This window comes from Propithecus coquereli, unplaced genomic scaffold (genome assembly GCF_000956105.1).
Source record: "Propithecus coquereli isolate 6110/MARCELLA unplaced genomic scaffold, Pcoq_1.0 Scaffold1, whole genome shotgun sequence".
NCBI lineage: Eukaryota > Metazoa > Chordata > Mammalia > Primates > Indriidae > Propithecus > Propithecus coquereli.
Genome location: NW_012133857.1, coordinates 6,744,196 through 6,764,036, shown reverse-complemented (window position 1 = coordinate 6,764,036; position 19,841 = coordinate 6,744,196). Strand labels below are relative to the sequence as shown.

General features: G+C 53.7%; 2 protein-coding genes across 2 annotated transcripts in view; both read right to left on the bottom strand.

The window, feature by feature from the left end:
• Nucleotides 1-4,330, bottom strand: part of FAM198A (family with sequence similarity 198, member A) — an 18,301-nt gene extending 13,971 nt beyond the window's left edge. Inside the window, exon 1 of the mRNA XM_012649671.1 lies at nucleotides 3,083-4,330. Coding sequence (XP_012505125.1) covers nucleotides 3,083-4,330 — 1,248 coding nt within the window. The remainder of the gene's footprint in view (nucleotides 1-3,082) is intronic.
• Nucleotides 4,331-5,889: 1,559 nt separating this feature from the next.
• Nucleotides 5,890-19,841, bottom strand: part of KRBOX1 (KRAB box domain containing 1) — an 89,418-nt gene continuing 75,466 nt past the window's right edge. Inside the window, exon 6 of the mRNA XM_012658173.1 lies at nucleotides 5,890-5,911. Within this exon, the coding sequence (XP_012513627.1) occupies nucleotides 5,890-5,911 (22 nt within the window). The remainder of the gene's footprint in view (nucleotides 5,912-19,841) is intronic.

Below are 19,841 nucleotides of genomic sequence, written 5' to 3'. Positions count from 1 at the left end.
CCTCTCTCCAACTTGCCAGTGGTTTCTAGGAAGGCGGCCTTAGCCAGACAGGGGTGTTTGACTTGACTGGTGTTCAGCAAACCGGGGAAGAGGTGGCACGAGCCCAGCTGAGTCCTGTCTGACCACGCAACCACCCTGTGTGAGCCTTGGCTGCAGAGACTTCTGTCCCACAGCAGGGCTTGGCAGCCGAGGAAGAGACCCACGCTGCAACCCCAGAGATGAACAGAGGGGCTCTGTGTGGAGCAGACAGCGGCTGCGAGCACATCGCTGGACCAATGCAAGGGGCTGTGCCGCAGATCCCAGGGCCCCAGGCGACCCTGCAAGCACCCCCTTCCCCCGCCCTCAGTCACAGCCAGCTGAACAGTGACTCTGATTCAGAGAGTGAGCTCTGGAGTCAGATCATCCGGGCTGCCCATCAGTCCACCAGCTGTGACCTTGAGCAAGTAACTTAACCTCTCTGGGCCTCAATTTCTCAACTTTAAAATAGGGATACATGCAGTATCTCGCATTTTGCCATGAGGACTGGATGAGTTCATTCCTGTGAAGTATCGGGGACAGTGCTTGCTTATTACTGGGTGCATGCCGCCTGCCACGCACTGTACTAAGGGTATTGCATGAACGATCTCATGTGCAGAAACCACGCAAGGTCAGTGTTATCGTCTGACCTAGGCTGGGCCCCCTGAGACAGATCTTGAGACAAGGATTTAATGACAGCAGTGTCATTAATGATGGCACTGTATTTGTGAGCTAACCCCAAGAAACATGGTGAGACAGGGAAGGCCAGCAGTGACCACTGTGGATGACTGGGCCTCAGTCCCTTTGGGGACCTCTGGGAGGCGTGTAGAGCGTGCGTCTAGGGCGCTTACACAGCGACTCCCATCGGTCGTGGCTGCGGGCTGCTCCCCGTGCAGCATGAACAACCTTCCCTGTTTGCCCACGACTGCCCCAGTCTCAGCCCTGAAAGTTTCCCTGTGATCTGGGAAACCCTCCTTCCCAACCTGGGCGGCTGGTCACCCCACCTGGTGGGTGTTAATTCCCCTGCACTTCCAGCATGTCACACGCAGGGCAGAGCAGGCTTCACGGCCAGCAGCAAGCCTGCGGGTGCCAGCAGTTAGGAGCTACCGAGCACTAAAATGTCAGGACCCGGGAGATGAGGCTGGGACACCCGGTCCCATGTTAGAGGTCAGAAAAGTGAAGCTGGGAGAGGCCAAGTAACCCACTGAGCATCATGTAGTGGGGAGTGGCCTGGGGGTGGGGGGTTCGAATCCAGGTCTGTCTGAAGCCAAAGCCCACGCTCTGGACCACCAGGCGCCACGGCTCCTTCCACAAGGCAGCCACAGGACGCAGACGGGAGGAGCAGGCAGGACTGCAGGAGATCCGCTAGTCCCGGGACCGGAAACAAACATATCTGCAGGCAGACAGGGTGACAGTCAGGGGGTGGGGAAGAGTCGGTGGGTGTCGGACAACAAGGAGGCAGGGCCTGTGGCTGAAAGGTGAGTACAGCAGCCTCTGAGGGGCAGCGGCCATGCAGAGCAGCTTGATGACTGTGTATGCAGATGAGGCTCAGTGTTACCAAACCATCCGATTTTTCAAAGTTGGGTTTTTATGGGAAATCTCCAAAGTATTATACGTCGTCTAAGAATTTTCTAAAATACATTGGGAACCAACCCTATGTGGACCAAACACAGTGTATCAGCTCCTGGCGGCCTGGTGGTGGCCCTGAATCTTCTCCTGTGGCCTGTCCCCTCACCTGCGCAGGTGAGCCTAAGGGCTAATGTTGACTTCTCCTTCAGTGAGGGTCCCTACAGGAACGGGGGCTGGCTCCACGTGCACTTAGTGCACGCATCCACCCCTGCTGAGCTCTCCTCATTTCTTGTCTTTGTTTCTTTCTGGCCACGTTTCCACACGTGGGTATCCACGGCTGACGTGCAGCTCACACGCACCGGAACTGCCACACTGTTCTCAGCCTAGTCAATGAATAGCCAATGCCTGCAGACCCCCAGTCAGGCCCTGTGTCCTGACAGCCCAGCCCTTCCGTAGGACCCCACGCTTCCCCTCCACCCGGCAACTGCAGGGTTAACTCCTGGCGCTGGGACCTCAGCCAGCAGACAGCTCCCGTGCACACTCCCTTTCCCTCTCTCCCTCTGCCATTCTCTTTCCCTCTCTCGCTTTCTTTTTTAAATTACACAACCATCTTCAATCCTTGTTGATTCAAAGACACAAAGTTATAAATAGCGGTGTGCTAGTAAACGTCCAATAATCGGCTTTCTGGGGGTAGAGGGGAGACCTGATTTGTATCATTTGCTGATTTCTGTGGTGTAAATATTCACACCCTGACCAATTTTAAGCTACCAACATGACTGAATGTGGAGTTGGCAAGAGGTGTTCAGGAGCACAGCCTTATACAGTATTCACTGCGTAGATACAACGTACGTAAATAACTGCAAGAGCACAGATGATAGTAAAACATAGTAAAACAGACCGGTGCAGCAGCTCAGACCTGTAATCCCAGCACTCAGGGAGGCTGAGGCGGGAGGATCACTTAAGCTTAGGAGACCAGCCTGAGCAAGAGTGAGACCCCATCTCTACTACGTGGTGGCACGTGCCTATAGTCCCAGCTATTCAGGAGGCCCAGGCAGGAGGATCGCCTGAGCCCAGAAGTTGGAGGCTGCAGTGAGCTATGATAGCAGCACTGCACTCCCGATTGGGGACAGAGCCTGCTCTGTCTCAATCAGTCAATAAGGAAATAAGTAAAAATGTAGTAAAATTATTAGGAAGTAATGGGTTCTGAGTATTTATTACCTCTGTTTCTAATATAATTCATTGGTTAGCTTATATAATTTAACTTTTAGTAATGCCCATGTTTCACAACCAGGTCACAAAATTCCTGAAAATTTTAGCAATCAGCTCCTGTGAGCTGTCGTGGGCTGGCTCTAGCACACCACTGGATAAATAAACAGAGGCAGAAAAATTACAAAAACATGTGCTTGGTGGTCAACAGACCTGGACTTGGGGGACAGTCACCATCCAACCTCTGACGGGCAATTCAGGCCTCTCCACTTCACTACCCAAACCCACCTACCTGCAGCAGGAAGTCAAAGAGCGCCAAGCGTGCCCACTCGGTGTGGTGGATGCCCAGGCACGGGGCTTGGCTGGGCTGGTGGCAGCCGTGTGCCAGCAGGGCCTGGTACTGCAGCCAGCCCAAGGCCAGAGAGTTCTGATCCTCATCGGGGTCACCCAGGTGCTGCACATCAGGTGCCCACCAGATGACAGGCCTCACGCCACCATCCGTGTAGCGGTAGGGCAGCAGGGAGCTGTGGAAGCGCCGGGCCACAGCAGGCAGGCTCCGGCGCAGCCCCAGCACGCGGTCCACGTGAAAGGACAGGACCTCGGGCAGGTCCCCAGGCCTCTTGATCAGGCCACAGAGGCCCTGGGAGCAAAGGCGGCTGAGCCTGGGAGGAGTCAGGTCCTGATGGGCACCCTCGGCGGAGAAGCCGACCTGCAGCACCTGCCCGTGGGCGGGGACCCTGGCTTTGCCCACCACCTTCCCCTGGGCCAACAGCCGGAGGGTCTGCACGTCGAGGTCCGTGAGCCATGGGGGAACCTGCCTGCCAGTCCTCGAGCTGGTCAACAGTCCAGGGGTCTCAGCGTCACACCATACAGACCCTTGCAGCTCCCCCACAGAGCCAGGCCACTGACGAGTCCCTGAGGCCAGGGTGGGGTCCTCCGCTTGTCGCCCACCAGTCAACGCTCTGTCCTCGCCTCCCGGCAGGCCCCTGCCTTCTGCCGGATAGGGTCCAAGGGGCAGCCCAGCAGCAGCTCTCGAGACCACTAAGGCTGCCACGTCACTCCCTGCAAGAGGGCCGACCAGGGTGCCCACGGTGCTCTGCGTCTCCTGGATGGGACCACCATGCCAGGGGCGGCCCAGGTCTTTGCCTCCTGGATCTCTGACCTCTTTCTCCCTCAGGAGCACAAGATGCTGGGTACTGAGTCTCGGATCTCCTGCCAAAGCAATGTCCCTCCTGACCCTCCCTGGAGGCCCACTCTCCCCTCTTGGGGACCACCTGCTTCTGTCCACTCGCGCTCTGTGGCCTTGCTCCTCAGCACAGACAGAGATGGAATTCCTGGGTGAAGCCCGGCCTCTCCAGAATCCCAGGTTTCTTGCCCACTGCCTCCGGCTCGAGCTCAAAGCCTGCCGGACATGGGGGTCAGGAGCACCAGTCACCTCCCGAAGCTCCAGGGGATCAGGGGATGTGCTGCCAGCTGGATGCTGTGGGGGGAAGCGGGTGACAGCCACCGCAGACAGGGTCATCAGGAGGCAGAACGCCATCAGTGGCCGCCTCTTGCCACGCAGCCTTCTCCAGAGCCAAGACGCCTGGGGGACAGGGTGGAAAAAGAAAGCTTGAGACCCGGGAAAGACGTCAGCCCCAACCCACGAAACAGGGACAGTGAGCAAAGGAGCGTCCCGGGTGCAGGAGACAGTGAGAGGGGCACAGCCCAGGTGCAGTGACCGCTGCTGCCTTCAAGAGAGCAACGGGCAACCACGGCCACCCGCCTTCCTGCCTCACAGCTCACGCCTCCTGGGCTGTCACCTGCAGACAGAACTGGGCTTCTCCCCACTCTCCCTTCGACTGAACTGCCATTATGACACTGTCGCCATGCACCACGGGACTCTTTCCACATCTGTCCCCCACCACCATGTGCCGGCGCCTCTCCTTCCATCTCCCTCGATTCTGGGGGCCCACTATGGCAGACCTCTAGCCGTCCCCCACAAACATGCCCTTCCCCTTTTCCAGGGCACATGGCCGCCCAGTTAAGGATGGCTTTGCCCAGCCTCCCTTGCAGCCGAGTGTGACCATGTGACCAAGTCTCTGACTAGCACGAGTGTCCCCCACTTTTGCCTGCCCCGTACGCTTAAGGGGAAGTTGGCTGCCCTGGCAACCGTAACTTCCCTGCAGGTTGGCGCACACATGTGGCAGCATCAGCTCTGCACACGTTAGCAAGGACATGCCCTAGGGGCAGTGATTTATCAGCATATGGTCCCTGGTCCAGCAGCATCAGTATCACCTGGGGACTGTCAGAAATGCAAATCCTCGGGCCCCCACCCCAGAACTACTGAATCAGAAACAGGGGCTGGCAGCCTGTGTTGTCACAAGCTCTCCAGGTGGTTCTGACGTGGGCTCACGCTGGAGAGCCGCTGCTCTAGGGCACCGTGGAGCCAGGAGAAGGAAGGAGAGTGGGTGCCTGTGTGGCCAGGTGGGAGCAGAGCTGCCAGGAGCAGATTAAGCTTCTGTGGTTTAGAGTCTCTGTCCGTGGGGGCCTTTACTCTAATGATAGACCCACCAGAACAGCGCTGATATGAAATGAGAATCAACGAATGGAAAATGCACCACAAAACTCTCCCCAGACTAAGTTTAGTCCTCACTTGCAAAATATTTCTCAGAGATTTTTAGTACTCTGTGCAGCAGGAGGCAAGTTGCTCGAATATGTAGAAAAAGCACACAGGAGAACGGGATTGTAAAAGGTATCAAGGAAACAAGGCCAGCAGGACAATCAGATTCCCTTCTCACAGGTGCTTGCTATTTTGAAAAGGGCCCTTGTAGGTGACAAAAGGGGACTGTGCAGGATCAGTTCTGCAGTGGACATCTGTGGGTGAGGAGTAGCCCTCTGGCTTCTCTCAAAAGTGCCACCTCTCACCCCTGCAACCCTTCCCAGCAGCTGCAGTTGTGCAGACACCCTGACCCCTGGCCCACGCGGGGCCAGTACATCCTCTCCACCCACCCCAGCCCTGGGGACATGGGCTGTGATAAGTCAGCCAAGGTGACCTCTTCTGCTCATGAGCTCGAGAGCAGGAGCCCACAGCCACTCAGCTAAAGACTGTGGCATGGGTCACATGCTGATGAGAGCCGTTCTGCAGGGAGAGAGGAGACAGTTGCACAGGTGAACCAGAGATGGAACAGGGAGGAGTGCCTTGCCTGGCTTCCTGAAGCTGCCAGTCTCAGCCCTGAGCCTGGCCCAGGGGCAGCTGCAGCCACTGCCTGGGGCTCCACGGGACTCTGCAGCATCCACGTAAACCCGTGCTCCATCTACACGTGAGCTGTGGATCGCGGGTGCCCCTGCTGCATGCAGCCAGAGGCCTAATTAAGATCATCCCTGAGCTCCTTTCCCTGTGCAACTAACAGAGCCTCCTCTCCCTCCTCAGTCCCTGTTAGGCAGCCCTTCCTTGCAACCACTGGCCTGGAGGAATGGCCCCTCATTTCCTCATCTGTCTGCCGTCCCTTATGAGCCAGTGGCAGTTTCTGCAGGAACCAACACGTGTCCCTTCTCAGCACATCGGATATCAGAGGATAATCAAAGGGCAGTGGGAAGACTCAGTTACAGCGCTGCCTAGAAGGATCCCGTGGCCCCTCCCACCTGCAGGTCCTCCACGCTGATTCTTCCCTTTCGCAGCCCCTCTTGTCTTCTGGAAAGTCCCTCTTAGCACTTCCGTGCCTGGTGCACTAACGGCTCTTGGCCCCTCTGTATCCAGCACCTCAGCCACTGGGAGCCAGTGTGTGGTGGTGGAAAGAGCACTGGACAAGGAGTCAGCAGGCTGCAGTCTGTGTCAGCTGTGTGACCTCATTTTCAGACTAGCTTCCTCATCTACAAAGGGTGGGTTGGATAAAATGGACGTTAAAGCCTTGCTTCCCCCGATTTCCAGGGATTCTGGGTCTCGGTGGGCAGTTGGATGAGGGCTCCCCTGAACCCCCTCCTGCCCCGCCCACTCAAGATGAGCATCTACAGCGGGGCAGAGCTGCACGAGAGGAACACCACCACCCCATACGTCAGTCTGGGCCCTCAAGGGTGGCTCTTGGAGAAGAGGGTTGAAATGAGTGAGGTTTTCTGCCACTGCCCAGTCACCAGCAGGAGACCCAATCATATACCTTGGCCTGAGCAGTGAGACCATGGAAACCCAAAGGTTCCCTTGCAGCTCTGGGCTGACCCCCCAAGACCCAGCCTGACGTGTCAACACCAGGGTGATGTGGGAAGGCCAGTAGTACCTTCCATCTACCTGGTTCTAAGACCTGAAGCTATCTTAGAAGGACCACCTAAGCTCCCACCCCTGCACCTGGGGGGAGGAGGTGATGGGGAAAATCGCCTCTGGTCTCTGGGACCCACATGCTGACCTGTTCCCCCCTCACCTGACACCCAAGGCACTTTGCTGAAGTGGGGTGCATCTATGTCCCAGGGTACACAGCCCCCAGCCCGGACACCCTGCTTGGGGGAGCTGGGGACCAGCAAGCCGAATATGCAGTGGGTAGAGCCGGTGGGGGCAGGTTCTGATTTCCCCGACTCCAGCCAGGGCTTCCAGGGAGACAAAGCCTGGAGAATATTGTCCTTGTTAGTCGTGTGGTCTCCTAGACAACCTGTGCTCCCCACGCCTCGATTTCATCTAGAATCTTTCTCCCGCTTACTGGGGATGGGCTGGGAAAATGGTTTTCAAACCTGCTTGGGGTCTTCCTTCATGGTCCACTATGGGGCGGGGATTTAGCAGAGGACTTTGTGTGCTCCACACCCTCTACACAGAAAGCACACACACACACACACACACACACACATACACAAACACACACACACACACACACTTCTACCAAAATAGCCCCATGTTCTTTCACTAGATGAGTTTAGCCCATTTACATTACTTGATACAGCTCCATACACGTTTAGTCTTAGTTCTTTCATAATATTTAATGGTATGTTTTCTGTATTTATAATTTTTGAAGTTTTTCACTATATTTTCTTTTCACTTACATTTACTTTGTTATATACGGTGTATATCTTTTGTAGTATTTAGGAAATTTTGATTTTGGTCCTAATGATTACCTTCATGATTGTGTGCCCTTGGTGGTCTGGTTCTTTAGCTCAGAAAGCAGATTTCCAAAGGCCTCACTCAGATGCAAAAATTCTGAGACAGAGTCTTGCTCTGTTGCCCAGAATAGAGTGCAGGAGCATCAGCCTAGCTCACAGCAACCTCAAACTCCTGGGCTCAAGTGATCCTCCTGCTTCAGCCTCCTGAACAGCTGGGACTACAGGCGTGCACCACCACACCCGGCTAACTTCATATTTTTAGTTGCCTGGCTAATTTCTATTTTTTTAGTAGAGACAGGGTCTCACTCTTGCTGAGGCTGGTCTCAAGCTCCTGACCTCAAGCGATCTTCCCACCTTGGCCTCCCAGAGTGCTAGGATTACAGGCATGAGCCACCAGGCCTGGCCTGTCTCTTTTTTTCTTGTCATGTCTCTGTCTGGGTGCTGAATTCCTTTCACTGTGTGAGTCGGACCAGTCCACTGAAAGATGCTCCTACAGAACCCGGGTAGCATTTGGCATCAGCTGGTTTTCATAGTGTAGACGCTCTCTTCTCATCTACCGCATAGCCAGACTGTGTCCTGCAAATACAGCTCGGCAGCAGGGTTCTTTATGTATCAGTCTCCTGACAGTCCTGCTGGGGCCACTGGGCTGCCAACTCACCCCCATCTCCACACCCTCTTTTGCAGACAAGCAGAGGTGGAGATTCTGCGCCTCAGGTGTGTCGCTTTCCATCAGGTGTATTTCCTGGTGCTTTCTGGGCTCTGGCACACTGGGCTCTCTCCTCTGCTCTCACTTTTTCCAACACTGCTCCTGCAGGAAACTGGCTGCTGTTTACACTGCTCCCAAGTGTGTTGCTGTCTGCCTTCTGAGTTTGCTGAAAAGAAATTTGTCTTTTGTTGTCCATTCTCTTTGTGGCTTTCAGCCGGTTTCCAGGACGAGGCAAGAATGCAGGGTTTGTGCTGCCACATTCGTGCCAGCAGCCCTCAGTGGCGCACCTTTCAGAAGAAAGCCCTTGGAGAGTGCAGTGACTAGAGCAGCCCTCGGAGCAACAGCTTTTTCCAGTGTCTGCGCTCAGGAGCCACAGCACCCAGACAGCCCTGAGGATGCCGAGACTTTGGCCCCCCACACGTCTCCACAGGTCTGTTCGCCGGCTTTGCGTGACTCTGGTGCAGCCTGCAGGTGCGCTGAGCGCTCAGCAGCACCCTTCCGGGGAGACCACCCTGAGGCCCTTTGAAGGGTGTCCTGGAGCAGGAAGTGCAGTGGGCCACCTCCCGCAGTTCCATTTCCAGGAGTCAGGAGAGGTGCAGGGCCCACTAGGTCACCTAGAAGTTCTCCACTTTATATTTACTCACCAGCCCACCCCCTCCCCCAAATATGTCCCTCCTTCTTGTCCAATCTGGCTAAAAGGGGGCGCTGTCCAAGCCAGAAATCTAGGCCTGACCTTCATTCCACTTTTCCTCTGCCCCATATATCCAAATCTTGCAGATTTTTCCTCCAAAACATCTCTTGGGCCCCTCTGTGACTCCCTGAGCCCAGACGCCCCCTCCTTCACCTGCACGGGCCCCTACCTGTCTGCTCGCCCCTGTTCCTGCTCCTCGCACGCACTGCGTCACACCCTCCTTAGACATGGCCTAAGTGCATAACTGCTACACTGAGCCTCTTCCAGTTCTGGACAGGGGGAGACCCTCTCTGTCCCCAGACCTTTACCCATGCTGCTCCCTCTGCCTGGAATATTCCCTGCCTCCCAGTTCTCACACTCAGGTCTCAGCTTAGCCATCACCTCCCTGGGACCGTCAGTGGGTTGGATGCCCTCACTGTGTGCTCCCACACACACTGTTCCTCCCTGAGCACGGCCTTGTCACTCTGTGCTGTATTCAGTCAGTGACTGTCTTTCCCCCTCCCTGTGGACAGTTGTTCCGTGCAGGCAGGACAGTGGCTCACTTGCCATTGCATTCAGGACTGTCACATGGGAAGCTCTCTAGAAAACGAGCCCTCAGACAACAGGGGTTATCAGGGAGGTGCAAACACTGTTCCCGGCCTACGGCATGGCACGGCTGCTGGTGAGGTGGGCTCCTCCCATCTCTGAGGTGCTTCCCTGTTTGGGGCTCCAGGCCCCACTGTTTTGAAATGCACCCAGGATTTGCTTTAAGCAGGTATGGTAAGACACATAGACATAAAAATGATTGCCATGGAAGAAGTTTTGATCATAATTACAGGCCCCTAGAAACAGGAGGCACGGCATGCCACACTGGGCCACACAGCCAAGCTGAGCTGAGCAGCCAGAGAGAGCGGACATATGGGCTGGAGCCCAGACTCTGGGCTTCACGGTGAGGATGGGCAAGGAAAGGCAGGCACCCAGCAGGCTTAGGATTGGCTAGTTTGAATGATTTCAGGGGGCTCTGGGCTACAGGTGTGATAGGGCAGGGGACAGACTGCAGGAGCCCGATGAAAGGAGGCGGGTGAGGGTCTGGACTCAGGGTGGTTGCACCCACAGGCATGCTCACAGGCGCTTCCTATCACGAGGAATCAGCGAATCCTGGGAGGGGCAGTCCCTGCCTGAGTCCACAAGGCCCCAGATGCCAGAGCATGAAGAATACAGAAAATAGCAAATCATAGTAAATACACTCACGTTATAGCCCCGCAGCCCCTGACTAATTCCAGCTGCCCCCATAGTGGACAATCCCCCTGCACACAACACCAGTTCCCACCTCGAGGGCCTGAGTCACTCTCTGCTTTCCTGTCTGCTCTGCCAGCAGGCACCGGAGAGATTGAAACCTCTGGTGACAACCGTCAACCAAGAGGGACCACACTGCAGTGGAGAAGCGCCAGCCTCTGTCTGTCCTTCCGAGGGACAGCTGAGAGGCTCTCTGCACGGTGCAGCTGAGGGTGCTCAGTGGGACTGAGCCTCTTTTCTGTAAGACCAATGATGCCTTGTCGCCCTATGCCTTTACCTGATGATCCTTTTGAATTGAGATCCTAGATTTTTGTCCTGATTATATATGATTCTTATTTGGTCTTTATTACTATTAATATTTTGAAAAACACACACAAGTAATACATGCATAGATATTCACTGTTAAAAAACCAGATAATACTAAGAAAATCAAAGCAAAATGTGAACATCTCCCTCCCCTCCCCAGAAGGAGCCACAGTTAACAATCTGGGTGTGCATCTTCCCAGGCCTGTTACTTTGCTTTTCATTATAGCATATGTACATGCCACGTTCCTGTAGCTGCCCTAACCAATTAGCAGAGACTTGATGGTTTAAAACAACAGAAATGTGTTCTCTCACAGTTCTGGAGGCCAGAAGTTCCACGTCAGTTTCACTGGGTCAAAATCAAGGTGTCAGCTGGGCTGTGCTTCCTCCGAAGGATACAGGGGAGGGTCTGTGCTCTGCCTCTTCCATCTTCCCTGGCCTGTAGTCATGTCATTCCAATCTCTGCCTCTGTGGTCCCTCTTCTGTTGGTGTGAGCTCTCCCTCGGCCTTCTGATAAGGACACGTGTGATGGCATTTAGGGCCCACCTGGAGGAACCAAGCTTGGCGTCCTACCTCAAGAGCCCTAATCAGATCTGCAAAGATCTTTTTTCCAAGTAAGATAACATGCACGGGCTTCAGGCATTAGTATGTGAATATCACTTGGGAGCGATTTCTCAGCCTACTATATGTGGTCATTATTTTTAACACAAAGGAGAAGACTATTCCACAACTTGCTTTGGTTGATGTAATAATATGTTCTGAAGCTTTGTCCATATGTGTCCACATATAGTTATAATACTCTACTTTTTAACTGCTGCGTAACATTTCACAGTGGAAATGTGCCCATTCCTCAACAGAAGGATATTTAGATGGTCTCCAATTTTTTATGATGTCAGACAGTGTCACACTGAACATCCAATACATGTCCCTCTGGGAAAGAATCTGAGGATTTCTACAGAGGAGACACCAAGAGGGACGTTGCTGCATCCTACTCCCTCTTATTGCCCTTAATGTTCCATCGTGTCACAGGTATTGTCTCCTTTCATCCTCACAGCGATCTAGGGAAAGGGGAATTACACAGTCCGTATTTTACAGCTGAGAAAATGGAAAGGCCAAGAGTGTTAACGTTTGGCCAGGGCCACACACCTGGCACAAACACCATCATGTTAATATTCTAGATTAATACTAAAAGGAGAAATGGCCATGGACCAGTTTGCTTTTTTTTTTTTTTTTCCTTCTAAAATGAACAATGTGTTTTCAAGTTGGAGTCAAACTGTATTCTCAAAGTATTAGATACTTTGATTAGTATTAGGGAAAAATAAATCATCTTTTAAAAATGTCTCAAGAAGACAGGCTGTTTTGATCCTTCTCTCGGCCTTACTTGGCTTCAGAAAACCTGGGGAAGGTTGGCAGCTGTGCAGTTGTGCAGAGAAAAAGATTCGAAATGGCCGTGAGCAGATGTCCTGGGCAGGGCCACCCAAGCAAAGCTTTGGGGAAAGAAAAGCAGCTTTGATCAAACTGAGAAAACATCCTCTGAAGAAAAATATTCAGCTGAATACTGAAGAGTACATTAGGGGGAATAAAAAAATAAAAAGAAGGGGAAAGATGCAGAACATACTAGAAAGTTTGCCGGTGGGACCCAAACTGACCCTGACACGTCACACTTGCCAGCTGGGCCTGCCGGTCTCCTCCCCAGTTCCCGCTATCCAACATGCACACCCTGTCTCTTCTGCCCTGCGATGATCGATGATCGTGGCAGGAGGGAAAGAGATGGAGTCCCTTCCCTGTCTGGCTCTACATCTGCTCTAGTTGTCCTTCCCTGCAAGTCCCCATCGCCCAGCCCTTCCCCAAGAATCCCCCTTCCCTTCTCGGAGAAGATGCCCCTGGCCCAACAGTCACATGCGCCTCAGCTGCAGAGGAGGAGTGGACCCAGGGGTAGGTGGCCAGAAAAACAGATGCCCAGGCTGTGGGGAAGACACCGCTGAGCTCTGCGTCTGCCCTGTGAGCTGGGTTATAATGGGAAAGTCGCAAAACCTCCCTGCCCTGTTCTGCAGTTGTAAAATGGGGACAGTGAGATACTTCCTCCCTCCAAGCATTGGCATGAGAAATAAATGAGTCAAAGCATGTAAAGGACCCACTGCAAGGTTTGACCCATTTGCATGAGTGGTGGGATCTGGGTTTCTCTCCCTCTACTTTCTGAACACCCTCAACCTTTCTGGGGTCTGAAAAATGCCCACTCCTCTTCCTGGGTTTGGCACATTATAATGTCAGGGTAAAAAATGGGGATATTTGGGAGCACAGCTCAAGGTAGGGGCAGAAAGAGAAGCTCTTTCAATGTAAAACCACTAATGACACCAGGAGGAGGCCACATGGGCAGTGAGAAAGGTCTCGCTGTTGTGCAGAGCCTCCGTCCAGGACAAGCAGGATGGGACAGGAAGGAATGGCCAGGCCTGAAACACATGTGGGAGGGTGGGGAGGGGGAAGGGGAGCCAGGAGGGAAGTGGTGGAAGGAGGGTAAGGAGGTTCTGGCCGAGTTGCTTCAGGCTCCCCAGCAACTGTGGGAAGGAAGCCAGGGGAGTCGTGATCAAAGGAGTCCACTGGGAAGCTGGGGGCCTGCACTGGACAGGGAACAGGCACCACAACCAAACTCCCGCCATTGCCTCCACAAGGGTAGAAGACCACGCTCAACCACGAAGTGAAGGGCAGTATCCTTGATGGCACTGTTTGTTCACAATTCTTCCCTCCTCTCCACCTTGCCATGGTTTCACAGCAGATGGAGTCTACTTTCCCCACCTACTCTCTTGGTCACATGACTGACTTTTGCCAATGGGATGTGAGCAGACATACACGCCATGTCCTACTGGAGGCTTAACATGGGCTTTTGTGTTTCGGCTTGCCTCCTTGCAAACCTGTCCTCACCATGAGAGGAGCTTGCCCCAGGTGGGGCACCTGGAGCAGACGTGAACCCAACCCCAGCCTGGAGCTAACACAGCTGTGCCCACTGGGTCCAGCCTACCCACACCCCTGTAGCCAAGAATAAGCATATGCTCTCGTAAGCCACTGAGACGGTGAGGTTGTGTGTTATGCAGCATTATCAGAGGGAAGCCATGTGGGGTGTGCGTGTGTGTGTTTGGCTCTGGCTCTGGAGTCGTTACTACAGGTGTGACAACCCCCTAGGTCTGTTCCCTGACCCCTGCCCTCTTCTAATCAGCCCTCTGACTGATCACTGCTTCATCACCACTCAGACTCCGAGTGAGACTGGCAAAGAGTTTGGAATTTGGAGTTTCTGTTCTACGTTTTTACAGTGTAATTTGATAATTGTCATAACAAAACTGTGGCTGGGGTGAGAGGGGATACATGAGCAGATTTCAGAGGGGTGGATTAAAACCACATGTCACAGTCCTGTGAGTAACTGCAGGCTGGACCTGGCGGAGCCCTGCATGCCTTGGGTTCCCAGAGTCAGGCCCCACATGAGGGAGATGGACTGGCACATGCTCTGGGGACAAAAGTGACAGGCACAACCCATCAGGGCCTCCAGGCACACAGCATCCCTCTCCCCATCAGATCTGCTGGGCCCGGGGAGGCTGGGCTGTTTGTTCCAGTGTGGGCAGAGTCCCAGGCGGCCTGTCTCCAAAGCCACCAGCCGGCCGGCCTCCCCTGTCAGCTCCATCGGAGGGCTGTGATTTTCCTTCCACATCAGCAACTTCAAGACAAGAAAGTACTTTTGCTCCTATAATTTCTGGCCCAGCCAATTTCCAGCAAAAAGAAAAAAAAAAACAAAGGAATGATAGCTAATGTTTATTCAGCACTCACGATGTGCCTGAGATGTTTGAAGAACCTTACCTACATTAACTCATTTCATCCTCATGCCAGTCTCATGAGGTAGGTACGAGTATTATCATCATGCCCATATTATAGGTGAGGAAAACAAGGCATAGAGCATCGGAGTGGCCCAAGGCTCACACTGCTGCCAAGGGCGGCACCAGGGCACATGTCCCCAGGCAGCCTGGCTCCAGAGCTGGCTGGTCCAGCTGCTGTGCCACCCTGGGAAGGGGCTGCCACCTAAGGCCCCTGCTCCACCCCTCATTCCGAAAGACTGCTCTGGGTCTTAGGGATGGGCCCTTCCCTCAAAGGGGGCTTGTCTGTTCAGGATGGGTCAGTTCTTCTGTAAAATGAAGCTTGAATGAGGTCATAGGTGCATGACAACCTTTTTGCATCAGAGCAAATTAGTTGAGGGAAAATAAAAATGTTTTCAGGCTACATGTTTGTCATTCAAAATGAAAATAACCTTATTATGTCTCTTGTCTGACTTTATTATTTATTTCTATAAATAGAATATCAGTGAGAAAATGTCACCATTTGACACACTCAAATTTGGGCATATTTGAGAGGTAGCATCAGAGGCAACTTTCCAACAATCTGTTATTCCCAAAGTAGGTCTAGGGCTGGACCTTAACTCTAGGCAGGCTCTGTGCCTCCTGCTCGTTCCAGAACCAGATGGTGCCCCAGGCCCAGCTCAAGCATTCCCCAGACCACACGCCAGGACGCTGAGCACATCTGACTTGTGAGCGAGTATGACAGACCCCAGTGACAGTGACCTTGTGCTGAGCACACACCAGTGCCAGGTGCCCTCAGAACCCTACCATGCACGTGCCAATACGGTAATTTTACAACTGCAGGAATTCGGATTTAGCATAGTAAAGTACCCTGCTCAAGGGCACACAACTAGTAAGTGGTAGGCACTTGTTGTAGGACGTTGTTCCCAACGTCCAAGTGGTTTTGACTTCACCACACAATGATGACAGAAGACTCCAGAGCCTTGGAAGACTGAGGTGAGTTTTGGGAGGAGCCAAGCACAGGAAAGGAAACTAGGATTTTGCAGCTTCTGTTGCTGTTTCCTTCAACAACTTCCTGTGCCTTCCCACTGCCCCTGCCTGGGCCTTCCCACTGCCCCTCCCTGTGCCTTCCCACTGCCCCTCCCTGTGGCTTCCCACTGCCCCTGCCTGTGCCTTCACACTGCCCCTCCCTGTGTCTTCACACTGCCCCTCCCTGGGCCTTCCCACTGCCCCTCCCTGTGCCTTCCCACTGCCCCTCCCTGTGGCTTCACACTGCCCCTCCCTGTGGCTTCACACTGCCCCTCCCTGGGCCTTCACACTGCCCCTCCCTGGGCCTTCACACTGCCCCTGCCTGGGCCTTCACACTGCCCCTCCCTGTGTCTTCACACTGCCCGGACTTGCAGCAATTCTGTGGGTTCCAAGTCCAAGAAGCCAGCCCACCCTCATACACGGCAGCCCACACAGTGGGTTCTTAAGGACAGAAAAAAGTTTGTATTGACATTAAAAATCTCTTTGATCTCCTCCTCACCGTTCCTTAATCTGCCCAAGGAAATGTCCTCTTTGATACATGTGAAGAAAAGTATTTTGAACAGTTAAAAGCACTATAGATATTTGACTGTAGGGGGCTTTTTGGCGGGTGGGCTAAAGGTCCCTGGCAGGGGGTAATTTGAAATCCCCCAGGCTCAGATTTGAATCTCATTTACCCCAAGCAAGTGTGGCAGGAGGAGCCAGCCCTGGCCTGGTGGTGGCCGTCCAGCAGGTGCTGCCACTCAGCTTCCAGGACATAACGTCAGGGATGCAGTGACCTCGTCATGTGATGGAAACTTCTTGGTGAACAAATGGCAAAAGCTAGTGCTGGGGATGGAAATGAAGACCAAGAGAAGGATTCTTAGGAAGTGATGGTTCTGGCGAGGCCGAGGTGGGGGTGCCAGGGAGACAAGAACCAGATAACACCAGCTTTGAAAGCAATACAGAGAGAAGGGTCAAATTTAGAGATGGCAGAAATCTGTGATCCAAATCAATTCTCCACACCCTCATGAAATAAGGAAAGCAATTTACAAAGCTGTTTCAGTGCATCGGCCAAGATAAAAATTATTTTTCAAGAACATTAATAGATATGGAAATTTTAACTCTCTCAGCCCACCTCCCTGCATTTTATGGGAGAATATAAAATGCTATCGTGATGTGTTTACCTAATGATGTTTCTTAAATTTGGGGCTTTGAGGCCTCAAGCAGGGGCACTCGAAAGCTTTAGGGTTCTAGACCCTGGCTGGCAGGAAGAAGGCGCTGGCCGGGTGATGCTGAGTCCGGCCCTCCTTCACCGCATGGTTTCTGTTAGTGGCAGCTGAGCTGTCACCTACAGCTGCCTGGAACCTAACGGTGACTGGTAGGCACTGTGGAGTGAAGGACACTGGGAAAGGCACGTGACACCAGGCCCTTCGGGGACACCGAGGGCACCGGTGTGCGGACCCAAGGCACCCGGGGCAGAAGGCAGGGCAGCTCCCTGCACAGGGACAGTGTGGCACTGAGGTCGCTCCCCTGACAACCCTGCTGCGTTAAGTGTTATCCTGTCACTCTGCTCGCTGCCCCCATGCCACGCCCTGGACCAGGATATAGAGCGAGACACTTAGCTCGTGCCCTCGAGCAACTCACCGGCTCATAGTGAAGATGTCAATATTACGGTCATTTTCCCCACGCCAGTTCTGCCCACTCCAAAGCCTCCCACAAACTAGCCTTGCCTGCATGCCGGCCATTTCCCTTTCCGAGACTGAGGGACAGCGTTCGCACAGCGTGGAAAGCCGGGGAGCAGAGCTGGGCGCCACCACCTGAGGACCACACCAAGGTCTGCTAGCATCGCATGCTTGTTTCGTGAATGCTGCCTCCAGATGTTTTCACAACGACCTCAGCAGGCAGGAAGGAATTCTCATCATGCCTGCTTTACGGATGAGGAACTTGAGGGTCAAAGACACCGAGTAATTTGCTCAAGGTGACACGCCAACTAAGCAGAAGAGTTGGGATTCCAGCTCGGGTCTTCAGCCTGCGGAGAACAAGCCCTTCCTAGTACACAGGAGCCAGTTCTGGGCTGGGGGACTTGGGGGCCTGCGGGGGAAGGATTAGCTCAGGCCCTTGGGGGCTTATCCAGAAGCATTTCCAGTGCTCCCATCTGACCTGGGGAAGCAGTGGCGGCAGACGGCTTTAGAAGACCTGAGAACTACCTGGATCTGTCTCTTTCGTACATGAGATGAGAACCTGGCACCAGCTGAGACACAGGAGATAACAGAGTTCATGATCCTTCAACAAGTACACACACCCACTTCAGAAAGGCAGCGTCTGGAAGGACGCCCTGAAGTATACACAGGAGCCAGACTGTCTAGGTCCAAACCCCAGCTCTGCCACTAACAAGCATGTCACTTAACATCAGTTTCCCTGTCTAAAAAATGGGTATGAGAATGGTTCCTATCTCGAAGAGTTGCTGTGAGGATTCAATGAGTTTTAATACATGAATATGTAAAGCGCTAAGAACAGGGCCTGCATATATTTGTATAGTTACCAATTAGTGCCGTCACTTAATCCCACGGTTACTAAAGCCCGGGGGTACTTGGGAACCCCAGCACCTCCTTTAAGTCACTATGCGGTGCCTCACTCTCCCTCCGTGAATGGGCTGGTGAGAGTTAAGGCCACCGCACTCGGAGAACTTGTCAACCATGGCTGAGAGGAACGAGCATGAGGAGGTCTCGGGAACTGATGCCAAGGCACCTCCTCGGAGCCACCCTGTGCTCAGGGACCACAGGAGTGACCTCGGCCTCCTCGCCCTGCAGCCCAGCACAGCAGACTTCCGCACGGCAGCTGCTCTGTAAATGCAGACAGAGCCCTGGAGAGGGTTAAAGTTCCCCTGGACAGATGCCTGGCAGGAGGACAGCAGGGCTCTCCAGGAAATGCCTGGAAGATTGGCCCTCGGGAAGGTTAAAACAAAGCTACACTTGGAATCTGAGATGGAAAAATGAATTTTTACTTTTTCCTTCAGTGAGTGTATCAGCTGGGCAGTCTGCAGGCTGCACGGGAATAAAGGGGCCCTGCAGTGCGGGGCTCATGGCTCCTCACAAACACGGGGCACAGAGCTCCTTCCAGCCGGTCGCCTCGGGCTGAAGAGGACTGGAGAAGAAGTGGGCAGCCACGGCCGGGGACGTGGAGGCATGGAGGTCCTCCCTCAGAGGCTTCCAAGACGCTGACTATAGCCAGCATTACGGAGTGTCCCCTGTGCCAGGTACTTGACTCATGTCAGCTCCTCTGCTCCCTGCGACCTCCCTAAAGGGAGGCATCATCCCTTGCACTGGGCACCCGAGGAAACTGAGGCACAGGCAGCTTATGTCACTTTCTCACACCCTCATAGCTAAGTGGGAGAGCTGGATTGAAACCCAGCTCTGGCTAACTCCAGCAGTTTATTGACCCCAGTTTTGTCCCTGCTATTATGGAAGCCCCAGACAACAAGAGCCGTGTCCCTCTCTGCCTTCCTTTTCCAAGCAAGCAAGCAAACCTGGAGAGCTGGAAGCCAACCTCCTTCTGCCCCAGGAGTAAATAAAGAGGCTTTTGCTTCCAAAAGCCAACCAAAGTCTCTAGGGGCAAACTGAGCTGGGCTGTCTGATCGACGTTGGGTCACTAGGCGAGGGCAGGCTCAGAGCCAGACAGTTTGATTTAGAAAAGCAGTGCCGTTGTTCAGCTAAACACGGCTGACTAGGCACCTGCTATTCCCTCTCTTCCCTCCCGAACCCTCATGGAAATGACGGTGAAGCGTTCTTGTTTCTAAAGAACTCACAAGCACAAAGAGAACAGGAGAGGAGGCAACCACATGCAAGATTCAGGAAGCTGGAAAGCAGGTGAGTGAGTGGCAACGGCCTCAGCAGACCTGTGAAAGCTGAACCCGAGACCAGAAGGCAGAAGGTCGGGACTCGGCGTGATTTACACCAGCGGAGCCCCCAACAGGGCAAGAATTGGTGCCACCAGGTGCCTCTGGACGGGGTGGTGAAGGTGAATAAAAAGCAAGAGGATTGCTTGAATCCACTTAAGAAAAGCCAGACACCCAGATCTCCTATTCCATGCCGGGAGCCAGGCAACTGCCCTCCTCCACCCAGCAAGGGACTCGGGTTTTCCCACGGAAAGAGGCCAGAGAATCTATGTGCTGGGA